The 17,964-nt window shown below is 26.7% G+C and overlaps 3 protein-coding genes across 3 annotated transcripts; all 3 read left to right on the forward strand.

Annotated features, from left to right (window-relative positions):
- Positions 1-153: 153 nt before the first annotated feature.
- LOC109795728 (B3 domain-containing transcription factor VRN1) lies at positions 154-4,631 on the forward strand. Its single transcript, XM_020355249.3, has 6 exons — positions 154-340; positions 624-1,104; positions 1,169-1,323; positions 1,550-1,829; positions 4,257-4,318; positions 4,431-4,631. Exons 1-6 carry the CDS (start codon positions 269-271, stop codon positions 4,479-4,481), a joined length of 1,101 nt encoding a protein of 366 aa, XP_020210838.2. The 5' UTR covers positions 154-268; the 3' UTR covers positions 4,482-4,631.
- Positions 4,632-9,673: 5,042 nt separating this feature from the next.
- Positions 9,674-10,730, forward strand: LOC109795879 (B3 domain-containing protein REM14). Its single transcript, XM_083059432.1, has 3 exons — positions 9,674-9,964; positions 10,254-10,330; positions 10,424-10,730. Exons 1-3 carry the CDS (start codon positions 9,688-9,690, stop codon positions 10,655-10,657), a joined length of 588 nt encoding a protein of 195 aa, XP_082915558.1. The 5' UTR covers positions 9,674-9,687; the 3' UTR covers positions 10,658-10,730.
- A 2,790-nt stretch (positions 10,731-13,520) lies between these two features.
- On the forward strand, positions 13,521-17,226 carry HPR (hydroxypyruvate reductase). The gene is made up of 13 exons (XM_020356451.3): positions 13,521-13,802; positions 13,923-14,006; positions 14,170-14,310; positions 14,945-15,066; positions 15,218-15,299; positions 15,643-15,715; positions 15,796-15,887; positions 15,973-16,047; positions 16,142-16,249; positions 16,348-16,425; positions 16,507-16,551; positions 16,650-16,764; positions 16,957-17,226. Exons 1-13 carry the CDS (start codon positions 13,680-13,682, stop codon positions 16,977-16,979), a joined length of 1,161 nt encoding a protein of 386 aa, XP_020212040.1. The 5' UTR covers positions 13,521-13,679; the 3' UTR covers positions 16,980-17,226.
- Positions 17,227-17,964: the final 738 nt, after the last annotated feature.

Genomic DNA, 17,964 nt, shown 5'->3' on the forward strand with positions numbered 1-17,964 from the left:
TAAGTGACGGCCAGATAATGATAACATGTATCTGGAAACCGCAGAAGATTGAATTATTACCACTAGTGACCCCTAGCTAGGTCCTTTACAAGTAACAGAGACACCAGCGACAGTAATTAACGTGGGGCCGCAGATTTGATAATTTCGTGCACAAGTAGCAGACATTTCCCATTTTCGTATGATTACCACGTTCGTTTAGGACTAGAAGTAGACTAGAAGTAGATCGCTCCTTTGAGGCATCAAACTTCTGGTTCAACGTTAAACAACAATGTCTTCTCATTACGGTGTTATTCACTTTTTCAAGAAGATTGAAGAAGACACCCTTCGAAATGGGAAGCTGGTAACCATGCATTCTTCTCTCCTCACTAGTATTCATTTACACTGCATGCATGTGTACCATCAATAAAATTAAATTTTCATATTTAGCACCAGCATGGCTGCTTTAATCTATATTCATCTTCATGATCATGCAAGTTATCCATACATTTTATTTTGTTCAAATCTTTCATTTTTCAATCACTTAGATTTTGGAAGCGTTGGCCCTTGAGGGCTATTTTCCTTTTCACTTTTTATTATGTTAACATCGATATATTTGAAGGCTATTGATAATATGTTTCTGACAGAGGATTCCTCGAAGTTTTGTGAACGAATGTTGGGAAGGAATAATATCTAATCCTGTACTCCTTCTACTTCCTAACGGTGCTAAATGGAATTTGAGATGCAAAAAACATGATGCTGATGTTTGGTTAACTAATAAATGGAAGAAATTTGCAGAATTCTATTCTTTGGATCAGGACCATCTTTTGGTGTTCAAATATGTGGGGAAGTCACAGTTTCATGTTATAATACTTGATCAAACTGGCTTGGAAATAAGGTACCCTTTGATGGAAGTAACTTCTGATGGAGAAGAGAATGGTAGTAATTCTTTACGCCAGAGTAAGAGGGCAAAACCCCCCTTACCATTTTCTCGTTCAACTAAGAAGTTGAAAACCAATCCAAGAAAGGAACCGAAATCTTTTCCAAGGCAAGATGTTGAAACCAGAGGTACTCAATCTCGAAGGACTCATGTACACCAATTTGATAATGGAATGCCTAAAATTAGAGGTGAGAGTGCACTTTATGGTATTGCATGTCACTTTATGTTTTTGTAACATTGATTCTTTAACAGGTGAAGAAGAAATCATGCATGCCGATAGGAGACCTTCAAAATCTAAGGTCATTCCAATTGATAAGGAGCAATCTGCTATAGAAAGAGCCAAGGCTTTCTGTTCTAACACTTCCATCATTATACAAATGAGAAAAACATACATTCAAAGTAATCTGGTATGGATCCCCCTTCTTCCAAAGCAGACCAATTATGTATGTGTAACGCATTTGAAACGATTACAAATTTTGCTTTTATATTAATTAATTTACATATCGTATTATTAATTAACAATACAATTTGTCAATGAAAATATTGATTCATGGCTAAGTTACCTCAAAACTTTGTCACTAACTTAATTTTGATCTAATTGGTATTTTGGTGTTAAATAAATGATTGAAACAGATCGTGCCAAGCAGATTTATAAGAAAGCACCAACGAAAGGAATGTGACAAAGTTATTCTTCGGACTTCTGATAATAGAACATGGGATGCCAAGTTATGTGTGAATCGATGCAATGGGCAACTTTATCTTTCTACTGGTTGGAAGGATTTTGTTAAGGATAATAACTTGGAAATAGGGGATGTATGTATTTTTGAGCAAATGAAGTCAGGAGGAACAATTTCATACACAGTTCTTCTTTTTCATGTTGAAGAAGAATCAAGTTCTCCAATCATAATTCCAGGTGATATGCAATTTGCAATTTTATGGATACATTATTTTATTTTTATTATTATTATTATTATTATTATTATTATTATTATTATTATTATTATTATTATTTTTATGTTGATAAGCTTATGAGGCTTTTTACCATAGTGGGACTCTTTTAAAAACATTTTACCCAAATGGGGCTGTTTTGTAATTAATTACATTTGGGACTGTTTACAACGGTGTCGCTATGACCTATAGTGACACCCGTGACACGTGACATTTTTTTTTTGGTTTAGGTTGGGCTGGAATGAGTCACATCAATATTGTTATAAGCTGGGTCAGCACACTTGATGGACTAACAAAGACAATGTAGCTCGTAATGACACTGTATAAGAAAAAAATAAAAAAAAAATAAAAATAATAGAAATGTAAAATAAAAATAATAAACTGAATTATTTATTATATATTTATAAAAATAAAATTAAGTTTTTTAAAAATATAATTTTAAATTAAATTATATGAATTTTTTAAAAGAGGTGCTATGGGCCATAGTGACTTAGTGTCGCTATGAGTCATGGTGTCACGCATTTTGTATAATTTTTTTTTACAAATAATCGTGTTTTATTTTTAAATTTTCATTTTTATATTTTTAATTAAAAATACACAAATTAAATAATTTAAATCAAATTTTTTATATTTATATGTTAATTTTAAAAAAATTGGGCAAAAAATAAGTAATTAAAAAAAAAAGAAATAAAAAACAAAAAAGGGTGTTGCTATGGGTAGCGACACCTTTTGCATATTTTTTTTTTTTTTTGCAAATATTTATGTTTTATTTTAAAATTTTTGTTTTTATATTTTTAATTAAAACTACACAAATTAAAAAATTAAATTAAATTTATATATTTATATATTAATTTTATAAAAACTAGGGAAAAATAAGTAATTAAAATAAAAAGAAAAAAAATGTCAAACCTGTTTTTAATAAACTAGTATAAAAAAAACATACAAAAAAATAAAATTGAGGAAAGAAATATAAATAAAAATCGCACACACAAAAAAGTGAAGAAAAAAAATATAGAAAAATACCAAAAAAAGAATTATAAAATAAATTTAAAAAAAAATTAGTAAAATAAATCTGGAAAAAAAATGATCCAATTACCAAAAAATAAAATTTTGAAAAAAAAAACTAAGTTAGAATTACCAAAAAAATAAAATTTTGAAAAAAATAACTAAGACAGAAAAACATAAAAAACTATAAAAAAAAAATAGGTTGGTGGCGCTATGGATCATAGCGACATTGTGTTATTACTTATTATAACCCATAGCGACTTTAGGTAAAAAAAAAAAAAAAAGCTGGTGTTGTTATGGGTTATAACGATATCAGTTTTTTTTCTTTCAAAATTTTTATTTTTTTTTGAATTATTGGGTTTTTTTTTCTCTAGATTTATTGTACTAATTTTTTTAAAGAAAATTATTTTATAATTCATTTCTGTGTTTTTTTTTTTTTTTTTTTATTTATATAAATAAATTCTATTTTTATTTTTTTCATTTTTTATTATACACTATACATAATTTTTAAATAAAATATATTTGTTAAAAATTATTATATACTTAACATTCTAGTAAATTATTTTACAAAAATTTATTTAATTCTAGTAAATTATTTTTTTTAAATTATTAACTTAATTTATTTTTTTCAAATTTTAATTTATATTATCAATTTCATATAAATTCATATTTATAAATTTATTATTTCTATAATTTTTTTTATTTTATACATTTTTTTCTTTTTTATCTATTTAAATATTTATAAAAGTAGCGTTATGACTTATAGTCACTATTTTTTTACGCTTTTTATTTATTTAAATTATTAACTTAATTTCTTTTTTTCAAATTTTAATTTCTATTATGAATTTCATTTAAATTTGTATTTATAAACTTCCTTTTTCATTTTTTTTAAAACTATTTACTTATATTTTTTAAAAAAATTTATTTTATATTAAAAATGTGACATTGTAGGCTATAACGACTTTCATTGAAGTCGTTTTGTGTCGTCATAAACTATAACGACATTGTAAATATGACTTTCATGACTTTTTTGGAGTTATAAAAATTCACATGTCACTGGTGTCGTTATGACCCATAGCGACACCGTTAAAAAATGCCCTAAAGTGTAAATAGTTTAAAAACAGCACCATTTACGTAAATTGTTTTGCGAAAGTAACCCAAATTAGTCAATCAGCCAGCTTATGAGGATGGAGCCAACAGAAGTAAAGAAAACGGGCTTCAAAATAGTTTTGCTAAGAGGAGCAGTGATGGAATTCTTAAAAAGTCTTTGATGTTCTGCTTACTAGTTACTGGTTACTACCAACGCTTACTTATAATGTTGTTGTTTGTGGGCATGTTTCTCCTATCTTATTTAAACTTTTTGCTCTCTCTCTTTATGTTCTCTTAGATGCTGAAATTCCTAGATTCAACAACCAAAAGTTAGAGAATGACCCGAAGCCTAATGATGAGGTAGGAATGAATTAATTAGTGTAATATTGTTTTTTCACATGCAAACACATATATCTTAACCCTTAATTATAACTAATGAAATTGACTTTATTTGATTTGATGCGGTGAGCAGAGCATACCAATGGACTTGATCTGCGCATTGGGGAGAGATCGTGGCCTGTGACTGGGACGATTAATTGGAAAAGAAATGAAGTTTGTGTTTAATTGAGTAATTATAGTGTTATATCTTCCCGTGTGTCCCTTAACGTAGCTTGGCATGTGGATATGAATTTTGGTATGGACGATCTTGGATCTTAAACGTTAACTTTGAATTCACATCTTTGAATTCACATCCAAACGTATTTATATTCAAATCCGTGGTTAAAACGTTTTTTTTTTCTTTCCTAATAAAAAATGCCATTATCTATTAACTGTATACATTTTTCTCTGAAAAGAATACAAATAATAGTGGTTGTACGCTGGTAATGCCAAATAAGTAATATCGACGACAACTGTAACAAAATGCACGATATAGACTACTTTAAACTCTTACGAAATTAAATGGAAACAAAATGGCCTAAGTATTTTTTTTTTGTTACAAAAAGGCTTTAGTATAACAAACAAGTATAAATTGTCGTGTCATAAAAAATATATAGCATATTTACGTAGATTCTAAACGATTAATTTATCTACGAAGTTAATAATTAAAGATATATATTGAGACTAAATTATTCTTTTAGTTGGGATTAGGAATTCTCTTCATTTTATTTGTTTAAAAATAAAACTCATTTTAATATTTAAAAGAAAGTGCATTACTGTTGTACAGATTTGTTTTATAAGAAACAAATTTTATATTTTAAAATAAAAATAATATAAAACATTACTGTTAAAATAACATTTCAAAGTATAAGATAAATGGTTAATGGTTCAAGAATATAAAATATTGAACAAAAATTAGTTTTTTTAAGATTCTGATATAAATGTAAGTTTTATTATATATATATATATATATAATATAGAAAAAGGATAATAGGAAAATAAAATACAAGAAATTAAAAAATAACGTTTAAAAAAATATAATTTGAAGCAGTGTATCACATAATGATATAAGTTACTAAAAAAGTAAACTTTATTGATACTTAAATTATTTGTACACCAAAAAGCTTAAATAAGCTCATACAAGCTTAAATAACTCGTTTAAAACGATGACTGCTTTCTAATGTCATTATCGTAGTAGGAGATTAGTTGTGACGAATGTAAAAAATTATTTTAACCTATGGAGTTAATTATATATATATATTTGTGATGTTAATAATTAATAATATAATTCGATAACATATTTAGTTAGATTTTAAATAATTATGTTCGCTATATAAATTATTAATAAAAATATATTATATTATAATAAATAAATTTATAGTTTGTCAATGTTTTTAATTTTCGCGACAAGATAACAATGACATGTATAATTGAAGGGTCTAGATTAATTATTTAAGTAGAGTATCCGAGTATTTTAATAAATTTTCTCACTTATAAATTAAAAAAATATAACATGCATAAAAAATCACGAATAATTCAATTATATCATTGTATCGTTCTTTTTTTAATAAGATTAAAATTAATGATTAATTTTAATCTTATATGAGTTTGCGTCTTTTCCTAATTTAATTTTTTTGTAACAAAAAAAATATAACTAAAAAATATTTCAATAAAAAAAATCTCATAACATGAAATTTTACCTTATTCTAATCTGCACTTTCTATATATATATATATATATATAAATATAACTCATGAAGTATTTCAATAAAAAAAATCTTATAATGTAAATTATTTTTTCCCCAAGATTATATTAATTTCATTTAATAAACTAATTCCTTTTAAATTTGAACATAAACAACTTCTTATATGTATTTAATTGGCAACGGAAATAAGTAAAAGTCAATAATAATCTTTTTGAATACGTTATAATTTATCTTTCTCTCACTCTTTTTTTATGATGCAGTTTTGGTTATTACTTCAAATTATTACAGGATTAAAAATATAGTAAGATTAAAATATTCATTTTCTAGGCACTCCTAGGTCTTACTTTGGTTACCAAGTAACAAGAGATATGGTAAGGTTTAGGTAGACAATTGGTTTTGGACTAATATAAGATCCCACGTTTGAGCTAAATCACTATACCTTTAGGCACCAAACTGTGGCTCATGGTTAAACAATGTCTTCTCATGGCAGTGACATTCACTTTTTCAAGAAGATTGAAGAAGACACCCTTCGAATTGGGAAGCTGGTAACCATTCTTCTTTCGCTCTCTTGTATTCATGTACTGCATGCATGTGTACCATGAATAAAGGTAATCTATTCACATTTAGATTTGCATGGCTGGTTTTAATCTTATTCTTCTTCATGCATGTTCATTCATATATCTTTCAAGGACTTAGATTCTAGAAGCCTTGAGGGCTATTTTCCTTTTCACTTACAGTTATGTTTAACATCAATATTTTTAAAGGCCATATACTAGCTATATTGACATCAAGATTCTGACAAAGGATTCCTCGAGGTTTTGTGAACAAATATGTTGGGAAGGAATATCTAACCCTGTATTCCTTCATCTTCCTAACGGTGCTAAATGGGATGTGAAATGGAAAAAATATGAAAGATTACGGCAACAAGAATTTCATTTAGATTACTCCTCTCTCCAATAAGTAATTAATTTGCCATTATATGAATATTATGTTGTAATACTTTAAGAGCCCACATTTGTTGAAAATCTTTCTTAAAGAATTGGTCTTTAAAGTGAATAGTTATATTGAATATTCTTTAAAATTTAATTAATACTTTGTGTGAACAAAATTGAGATATATGTGTATAAAACGATTACAATATTATTGTACTTATATTATATATATTTATATAATTTTATTTTTATATGTAGACGATATAATACATATTATCGTATATGTAGATATATAACTTTATGATATGTTAGTGGATATGTTATTTAATGTAAGGATTATAACGAATTATTATAGTTAATTAAGACTTGAAAGACATAGAAAATAAAAAATGTATATATGTATAATTTTATGGGACCACAATGTTTTTTTAGGGTTATTTTTTTTACATAATAGCAACAAATGTTTAATTTATGTGTTATAATAATAATATAATTCAATAATTATAGTTATATTAGTCAAACTATATACTATATAATTTTATTAAAAAAGCACCAATGTTTATAATAATCGACAGCAAGATAATGATAACATATTGGAATCACAAATGATTTAATTAACTTTGCATCGTTCAATAAAATGTAAGCTTTGAGAATTGAATATGTTTAGTTCTTTACTTTTTCTTACTGTGTGTTTGACCGAAAGAAAAAAAAAGGTGATTAAAAATAAGAATAACAAAAATAAAGAGTTAAAATAAATGAAAAATAAAATAGAAATTCAAATCTTTAGATGAGAATAAAGAAATAAAATTAATGCTTAACTGATTGTTTTTAACTTTTTATTAAATTTTAATCAACTATATAAAACCAACAACCTATTAAACATATAAAACTTAGTTACTTTCTCTATATGTGAATATAAGCAAAAAAATCATAAATAGTTTATCTAAATGAGGATAAAATTTAACTAATTTTAATACATTTTATATTATTATATCTTTATTTATTTAATAATGAGTTTTTTAGTATCAAATTTCAATGAAAGCAGGTATAAGAAAAATTATTTCAATTGAAATTAACAAAATTTTAAAATATTTTTAACTATTTTTTCTTAATTAGTGCGCAAGTTAATTAGTTTTATATATAACATTTTATTGATGAGTTCATAACACATACATTTTGTTTAACCAACTGAGCATACTCTGATTAATTTTATATATGTAATTGAGTTCGAAAGTAATTTTATACGGTAACCCATTTCTTTATTATTTATTCTTAATTTAGAGATAAAAGAAAAGGTGGCAAGTCATGATTCTTCTCTCTCTCTCTTTTTTTTTCTTATCAAACACACTTATTTTTCTATTTATCATATATTACAATAACTAATTTTACTTAAAAATTAATAAATGAAATATAAAATAAAATATAAAAATTTTCATATTAAAATTTGACAACACATATAACTAAAATAAAATATATAATCGAGAGATATGCATGTGCATGTTTATATGAATTCTAGATAATTTGATTAAAAAATTATTATTATTTGTATCAAATGATGTTTGAATTTACTTGAGAGGATACACCATACTTAATTTCTAATTCAGAAGTGTTATTTATAACAAAATTGAATCATTTTTTTTTTTGGCATATGGATGTTTGAAACATTTGAAAGGTTGAAATAAATAAATTATTAAAAAAATCACTGGTTCAGTTCAACTTAATAATAAGGATTAAGATAGATATATGAATATTTATATTCAATTTTTATTGTATATAAAAAAAGTATAGTTATAAAAAATTAAATAAATACGTGTATCTTGTACTATTAAAAACAATAAATATAAAACACTAATTCTAAGTGAATTACTGCTACTAAACTAAATAAAAACATCGTGATAAAAAGTAACTTAATTGTCTTCATTTCAAAGAGTAACAAGAGATCGATTTGGGAAGCTAGAAACCAGTGATTTAAAACCCGGATCGAACAAGCCGGTCTAAATCTTAAGTTAAATTAGTTATGCAGTCGATCCGTTTTAAATCGGATTGAACCGGTCAATTTTTTGGTTCAACCGGTGAACTAGTGGGTCAAACCAGTTCAACTACTTTTTTTCTTTTTTTTAATTTTTTTAAGGAACCATAAACCACAAAAAATAATAATGAAAATTGAATCTCTTAATGAAAGAGCAAAAAGTCTTATTAAATATAACAATGACTACTTGTTCTAATGTATTTGTTTGTAATATATACAACTTAAACAATTTTTATAGTATATTATTAATTTTAAATTATATATTTAATAATATAATATCTATGTAGATATTATATATATTATTTTGTGATATTAATTGCAAATATATTATATATGTACATATTATTTATATTTTTAATTTGTATTAATATACAGTTTAACATGTAATTTTTTATGTATTTTTTACAAAATAAAAATAATTTTAAATAAGATAGAAAAATTGAAATTTAAAATAAGATATGAATTTATTAAAATTTATAAGTATAAAATATATTTACTATGAATATTTTTTAATATAAATAAATAAAAATCGAGTTATGCAATTCAATTAGTGACCTACCGATTCAATCTTTGACTCACTGATCCGGTACCTTAACTGATTCGATGACCTGTCCGATTTTTAAAACTATGGTATTAACATTATATTTTGTCATCTTTGTTTAAATGGTACGTGCCTTATTAGGCCATGCCAAGGAATTTCATAACAGCAGAAGAACTAGAGGAGTATGACAGCATTATTCTGTGGAACTCTGAGGGGAAATCTTGGCATGTCAAGTTCAGTCTCAATCGTTCCTCTGGACAAATTTTTCTTAAAGGCCGATGGAAGAATTTTGTAGAGGATAATGGCCTGAAAGTTGGGAATGTTTGTGTTTTTGAGCAAATGCAGAAACTAGGAATTTCATTTAGAGTTTTTATTTTTCGAAATCCAGAAGAATCAAATCCGGGTCCTTCAATGTTGTCAGGTAAGTTATAAAAATTTATATTCACCTAGGTATTTCAATATGCAAATTGAATTTTTTTTTATCGTCAATTTTTTTTCTTAATAAGATCACTTTTATGGAGCAAACCAAAGTAAAAAAAAAAGGGCATCAAAATATTTTTGCTAAACAAGACAGTGATGGAATTCCAAAAAAGTATTCAGAGAATAATGCTTTTGAATTTGATGGTATGTTTGCTATTATTATACTCTTTTCTTTTATTGTGGACGTTATTCTTCATTTTCTTTAACTTTTTTCCAAATTTTTTTCTTAGATTCTGAATTTGTTGGAGGCCACAATAGCTCAGGGAATCAATTCACCATTCCTATCAAGTCGAATCAGCTTTATAAGGTAGGAATGATTATATTCACGTGTTTACACATTAGTTAGAGTGAGTTTGGTGATTTTTTTTGCCTTAACTAATTAGTTTTGTGTGTTGAGCAGAAAATACCAGCGAGTTTCCTCCGACATCATGATATTAATAATATGAATGATGTGACGCTGCGAGTTGGGAAGAGATCGTGGCATGTGAAGGTGGATGATTACTGTAGATTCACCACGGGTTGGTCTGATTTTATTAGTCAATGCAATTTGGAACCTGGAGATTTATGTCACTTCGAGTTGATTGATGAGGACGATTTTGTGTTTCAAGTTAGAGTTACCAAGTGCATCGATTGAGTTGGTGTAATTGTTATTAGTATCTTTTGCATTTCAATAATACTAATGCTAATGGTTTATCTATTTTCTTTTACTTTTACATCTCACTTTCATTTCATTTTTTTTCTTCCTTCCCCACCATCACATCAATTATATATCTATTATTTTTATTATTACTTTTTTCCTCAATCTCATTTTCATTCCAATTCGGTCTAAAATCTGGTGGATAAATATCATCACTCTTTGAATCTACTTTCAAACATATTTATTTTTTAATCTCTGGTGAAACATGGTAGTACGTACATCTTACATAAAATTATGTACTTAATTGTTTTAGTTTAGTTGCATTTTTATTTACTATTTTTTAATTTGAAATAGTATAAGAAAATATAACAAGAAAAAAGCTTGTTAATATGAAATATGAATGTGTGATATCATGCGTGCCCGTCAGTTTACGTAGCTTGCATGTATAACAGGATATCTATGGAGGAATGGGAGGGCTTTACTTCTGATTTTTTTTCACGATGTAAGGTTACATAGATTATTGATGGATTTTTTTTCTTACATATATGCATAGACTGAAGTAGAAAATTATAAACATGTATATGCAATGCCACCTATTTTATTTTTTTTAAAGAGCTTAATGGTAATAAACTATTATATATATAAAAAAAAGTTATATAAAATCATTTAACTAGAAATCATTATTTAGATTATTTCTTAAATAGCTATTGTAGTTAACATAATTATCATTTATGATGAATTATGACTTGAATCACTATATAAAACTATTTTACCTTATGAGTGTATTATTATTAAACTATTATTAGATTTATATCCGGATGATGTATGATTTATTTTAGTAAATTAGATGAGGTGATATTTAATTAATTTTTAAACAAAAATTAATAATAATAATAATAATAATAATAATAGATATAAAGTATAATAATATTAAGAATAAATAAAAAATAATATTAAAAAATAAATATATAGTAACTTGTTATAAATTATTGAATTTTTTTTATAAATAACATTATAATACATATTTGAATGAAATGTTAGCATATGAAAGGGTTAATGACAACTTAGGTATATACATATTTATTTTATATATATATATATATATATATATATATAAATTTTATATTTTATATGTAATTTTTTATTTAAATTTATTTTAAAACTGAAATAATTAATAATTAATGTAATTAATGTTTTAAGATGTTAAAGTTTACAATATTAATGTATTATTATTTTTAATTTATAAGAATATTATTTTATATGAAAATCTTGAGTTAGAAATTTTGAATATTTTACTTTAAATATATTTACATAAAAATATTAATATTTAATATAAAGTTATGTTTAATCACATTTCTTATATTAATATAATAATTAATAATTTTTATTATTACTATTTATGATATTTTAGAGAGAGAAAATTGTTGCAGAAGTTGTTCACTTTGATAATGTGCTATTTTTTCTCATTGAGTTAGAAATTTGAATATTTTACTTTAAAAATATTTACAAAAAAATATTAATATTTTTATGTAAAAGTATGTTTAATTACATTTCTTACATTAATATAATAAATAATAATTTTTATAATTATTATTTATGATATTTTAAGAGAGAAAAAATTGTTGCAAAGTTGTTTACTTTACTAATGTGCTATTTTTTCCGCTAATATTTATTAATTTTTAGCATATAATTATAATTATGTTTATGTAAATTTTATTTTAAAACTGCAATAATTTAAACTTAATGTGATTAATGTTTTATGATACTTTTTATATTAGTTTATTTTATTTTTATTATTAACATTCATATAAAAAAAAGTTTTTTAAGGGAAGAGGGTTGAGAATTTTGGAGGAAAGAAAGTTATTGCAAAACTTCTTTCTTTTATATTATTAATTTTTATAATTAATATTATATAATAAAAAAATTTTGAGATTTTTTTTGGGAATGAAGTTGAGAGTTTTGGAAGGAAAGAAGTTGTTGCAAGACTTTTTTCCTTTATATTATTAATAGATTTTATATATGAACTCACTAATTTCAATTTGTTGATATGTTATCAAATTATGTTTTTTCATTTACTAGCATTTTTTTTACTTTTAATTTCATTTTCAACTATATTGATACTTTTCACACTATTTAATTAGATTTTTTCATTTTACTTCATATTTTGTTTCTTTCTCCAACAATTTTTCTTATTATTTTTTTTTTCTAAAAATAATTTGGTGACTCAGAATTCTAGATTCGCTATTATTACATTATTGAGCTGTGTATTAGTCTCTATTTTTTTTTTTATTGGCTTTTATATGATTGCTAATTTGTTTTAGCCTAAAAATCTTATGAAACACTTAACTTGACTTAGCAGTGAGGTTGTAATAGATATGGGGAGATATAGTTATGATCACATTATTATCATCGTAATCTTTCGTACATTATGTAAACAAACATTGTTAGTATGGTAATATCTATAATCTTCTTTAATTAAAATGAATAATGAAAATATGAAAAATATATTGTTGGGAGTTTAAATTTTCAAATGTTTGTTATGATAGTTAAATTATTAATAGTAATTAAGTGGTACTTATAGAACATTAAAAAAATAAAAGTATTTCATGAACAAGGTGATAGGAAATTTATTCTCTATCAGCCACATGCTGAATGGCTATGTTTGTCTTTTGCAAAATAGAATGGACATTATCTAATGTAGTGGCCAACGAGAGGCCCAAAGACACTCATTTTTTGAACTCATCTCTTCCCCACATACCATATGCTTGCGTTATCTGAAAGGGTCCAAATCCTGTAGCCAACTTCAACAATTACACCACACTCCACTCATCAACATTATATGGTCAAGGAATGACAAAGCAAAGTCTTGCACATGCACCAATTTTATTGGTCGCAAATAAATTACTATGGTCTAGTATTTCACACCGGATAATCAATCTCTAATATTATAAGCATAGACCAACATAAATTATACCTCAACTTCAATTATCCTTAGCCACTTCACACTCTTGTTGCCTTCATGGCCAAGCCAGTGTCCATTGAGGTATGGAACCCAAATGGGAAATACAGGGTTGTCAGCACCAAATCAATGCCTGGAACTCGTTGGATCAATCTTCTCATTCAGAATGATTGTCGCCTTGAAGTAATCAAACTTTCTGTGTTTCATTTTTATACTATGCTAACACCTTTTCCTCCTAGCATGTGATACTTTAGTAAATGATGGAAATTTTGATTCATTATTTGTATCATACTTCCTACTCAGATATGTACCGAGAAGAAAACGATTCTGTCAATTGAAGACATTATTGCTTTGATTGGTGATAAGTGCGATGGAGTTATTGGACAGGTAATGATGACAAGAGTTGCCAGATAGTGATCAAGAAATTAGAGCATCATATTGGAAATTGACTTCAACTCAAACTCTTATTATTGGTTTATCAATTTAGTTTGAGTGTGGATTTTTTTTTTGGTTTTGGACTTTTGGGTATGTGATGGAGTTCTTTTTACAGCTTACTGAAGAGTGGGGGGAAGAGTTGTTCTCTGCCTTGAGCAGAGCAGGAGGCAAAGCTTTCAGTAACATGGCTGTTGGTTATAACAATGTGGATGTTGATGCTGCAAACAAGTATGGTGTTGCTGTTGGAAATACTCCTGTAAGCTCTCTTTTTTCATCTGTTTGATATTACTGTTATATTACATCTATTTTTTTTTGTAGAATTAACATTTATGAATTGTTGTAGATTTTGCACTAGTGATAATGTCATAATAGAGTACATAAGTAAGGAATAATTATCATCTTACAAGTCAATTTTATTGGATTGAATTAAATTCATAATCCACTTTTTAAAAATGATATCAAAGTTTATATCTTAGTAATTATTAATTGTTGTTAGACTTATTAGCTTACCAGCTATCGAACCACTCATTGATATTCAGTCCTGTAAATTTTACCTCAAGATTTCTAAACCTTAGTATGAGAGAGATGCGTCAGATTTCATATCAACTAGTGATAAAGGCCATAATCGAGTACATAGGTGGAGAATAATCCTCACTTTACAAAATGATTTTGTAAGATTGAGATAAACTCATAATTCACTTTTTTAGGATGAATGAAAGTTTTTTGTTTTTAATGGAATACAGACGGTGCTGCGGAGATTGATTACTAGTACATGGGTTTAAGTGTGATGCAAAAGTGATTTTTCATGCGTTGTGTGTTTTATGAGAGAAAGTAATATCCTTGAGGAGGTTGTTTTTATTTTAACATTAGTTTCATTCCTTATCTTGTAGGGAGTGCTGACTGAGACAACAGCAGAGCTGGCAGCTTCACTGTCATTGGCAGCTGCTAGAAGGATAGTTGAGGCTGATGAGTTCATGAGGGCAGGATTGTATGATGGATGGCTACCTCATCTGTATGAAATTTTTTTGTTACACATTCTTTTCTTGTTACTTGATGTGAAGTGTGATGTTAAATACCACGGAACAACTTCTTTGACACTGAATTACAAGTAACATACTCTTCAGAAGGCTGGAATAAACTCTCTTGCATTGTTTTTGTGGCAGATTTGTTGGAAATTTGCTCAAGGGACAAACTGTTGGTGTAATTGGAGCTGGTCGTATTGGATCTGCGTATGCAAGAATGATGGTAATTTTCCAAATGTTGCAATCTCACTTTGATTGTTATATGCTAAATTGTCACTCATAAAAATTGCTTGGTTTCTAACTACAGACGTATTGATTTCTTTACTTGATTTTTCTTTAATTTTGTGTCAAATTTTGGATGAGCATTTCTGCTGTCATGTATTAAGCTGGTGATAATTGATGATATTTCATTATTCACATGGTCATTATATATCAAAGCTGGCATGGGTAATGGACTTGCCTTGCAAAATCCTTTAACATGGAATCTTGCAAGAAAGTGCATTATATAGTTTGCTGATTTGAATGACTTCAAGTTGATTGTGATGCTCAATAATATTTATAATCAGGTTGAAGGGTTCAAGATGAACCTAATTTACTTCGATCTCTACCAGGCCACACGACTAGAAAAGTTTGTTACAGGCATGTTCTTACCAAGTCCTGTTAATAAACCAAATTACACTCTGCAGTGTGAACTAATGGTTATTTTTTCCCTGTTGCAGCTTATGGTGCATTCTTGAAAGCAAGTGGTGAAACCCCAGTGACATGGAAAAGGGCATCATCCATGGATGAGGTCCTCCAGGAGGCAGATATAGTAAGAATTTGATTCTCAAAATTTAATGTAACATATTACATTTGATTATTCCAAATAATATGGTTTATCTTGTGTGCTTCTATAGATTAGTCTTCACCCTGTCTTGGATAAAACCACTTATCATCTAGTCAACAAGGAAAGACTAGCTAAGATGAAGAAGGCAAGAGTTTAAGGAACATGTTTTTGCTCTAATTTATTTACAAAATTCAAGTGACGCAAATTGTTTTCTGTTAATGATAATGTCCCTATTACAGGAAGCAATTCTTATAAACTGTAGCAGAGGGCCTGTTATTGATGAAGCTGCACTTGTGGAGCATTTAAAACATAACCCAATGTTTCGAGTAGGCCTTGATGTGTTTGAGGTAACTGACCCTTTCTTGTCACTGAATAATTGGATTCAATATTACAAAATACAAGCCCACTATTCAAGTCCCTAAGTTAAGTTGAATTTTTTTATTAGGACGAGCCCTTCATGAAACCCGGGCTTGCAGAGCAGAAGAATGCCATTGTGGTACCCCACATTGCATCTGCCTCCAAGGTAATTAATTGTAAATCCTAACATATACATTATGCTAAAGAATTTTCAGTATTAATGTATATGTATGTACTGTACATGCAGTGGACCCGAGAGGGAATGGCTACACTAGCAGCTCTAAATGTTCTGGTATATATGTCTTTACATGTTGGACCTATTTCCATGGTATATGTAAATTCTAATTGTCTTGTAAAACTGATTATAGTCCTTAATCATAAAATATACAGGGGAAGATTAAAGGGTACCCAGTTTGGTTTGATGCCAATAGGGTGGAACCATTCCTCAATGAGAATGCTCGACCACCAGCTGCATGTCCAAGCATTGTTAATGCAAAAGCCTTGGGTAATACTAACATTTTATACATTTTTCTAATAAGAATGTACAACTTTTTTTTTTTATTGGACTAGCCTTGATTATATTATGAAATACAAATCTCGAACTAGTTATGCTATCGACGTTGATGACATTTTGAACACGGTTCAATATTATTGTAACCCTTTTAATTGGACTTACATGTTCTCTTTCTAATTGCAGGTTTGCCAAGTTCAAAGCTATAAACACACCTGGTTCAATCCTACACAAGGGCCTTCAATTGCAAAAATGACCAATTTCTGTGTGTTGAGTTGGTCTCTGTGGCAGGGAAATATGGCTATTCTGTTCTCTTTTCTTTTCTTTTTTTGTGCATGTAGAGTGCTGATGGCAGTGTGAATATAAAGACTGTCTCGTTAATAACAGCATCATGTATCTGTAGTATTTGAAACATTAATTAAACATAAATGAACTTATACCTGAGGATTCAGCTTATTTTCTTCATGAGAGAAGAGGAGAAATATATCACAAAACTTGTTATGAAAATTTGCTTGATTGATTTGTATATCAAGGTTTTGACATAACTCTAAAGTGAAACGTAACGTGGCATCTCCTCCTTCCATTTGTGTTAGAATTTCAGTCTCTTTGAAAACCATAATACGCCCAAGTCCTCCATTACGTGTAGCACCAATTAATTAGAGAAGAGTACCGGCACTACCATGCTTTCTTAAACACATTTTCTTTGAAAATTATATAATTAGGAAAGAAAATTATATGTATATTTTTTTTTTGCATGAAAGAGAATTATATACAAGACGTAAGACGTGATTATCAATAAAAAAAAATGTATTGTTGGTATTTTTTTTATTCAAAAGTATCATCATTTTTCTCGTACTTCTTCCCTTGTTATTTTCTTTATAATAATAAATTATAAGTGTTTAATTCAAATTTAATTTTTTAAAAGATATAAAGTTAAAAATAAATTAATAGATTAAAAAGCAAGATTAATATTAAAAATAAAATGAAAAATACCATTCATACTATGTTAAAAATTAAAAATAATGCATAAAATAAAATTATATGTAATTAACTTATTTACATAAAATAATAAATAGATTGCTTAATTAAATTATGCATGCAAAAATAATTTAATTACCTTAATTTAAAAGTACTATTTATTAATTTAATCAATATTTTATATTTTGTTGACCATTTTATAGTATTATACTAACT

This window comes from Cajanus cajan, chromosome 7 (genome assembly GCF_000230855.2).
Source record: "Cajanus cajan strain Asha chromosome 7, NIPB_CcT2T_4, whole genome shotgun sequence".
Classification (NCBI taxonomy): Eukaryota; Viridiplantae; Streptophyta; class Magnoliopsida; order Fabales; family Fabaceae; genus Cajanus; species Cajanus cajan.

Bases quoted from the DNA above. Each gene is read 5' to 3' on its own strand.
- LOC109795728 (XM_020355249.3), top strand. From the start codon at position 269: ATGTCTTCTCATTACGGTGTTATTCACTTTTTCAAGAAGATTGAAGAA. The intron at 1,105-1,168 runs GTGAGAGTGCAC...ATTCTTTAACAG, and splicing joins TGGAATGCCTAAAATTAGAG to GTGAAGAAGAAATCATGCAT. The intron at 1,830-4,256 runs GTGATATGCAAT...ATGTTCTCTTAG, and splicing joins TTCTCCAATCATAATTCCAG to ATGCTGAAATTCCTAGATTC.
- HPR (XM_020356451.3), top strand. From the start codon at position 13,680: ATGGCCAAGCCAGTGTCCATTGAGGTATGGAACCCAAATGGGAAATAC. The intron at 15,888-15,972 runs GTAAGAATTTGA...GTGCTTCTATAG, and splicing joins TCCTCCAGGAGGCAGATATA to ATTAGTCTTCACCCTGTCTT. The intron at 16,250-16,347 runs GTAACTGACCCT...TTTTTTTATTAG, and splicing joins TAGGCCTTGATGTGTTTGAG to GACGAGCCCTTCATGAAACC.
- LOC109795879 (XM_083059432.1), top strand. From the start codon at position 9,688: ATGCCAAGGAATTTCATAACAGCAGAAGAACTAGAGGAGTATGACAGC. The intron at 9,965-10,253 runs GTAAGTTATAAA...TTTTTTTCTTAG, and splicing joins GGGTCCTTCAATGTTGTCAG to ATTCTGAATTTGTTGGAGGC. The intron at 10,331-10,423 runs GTAGGAATGATT...TGTGTTGAGCAG, and splicing joins AGTCGAATCAGCTTTATAAG to AAAATACCAGCGAGTTTCCT.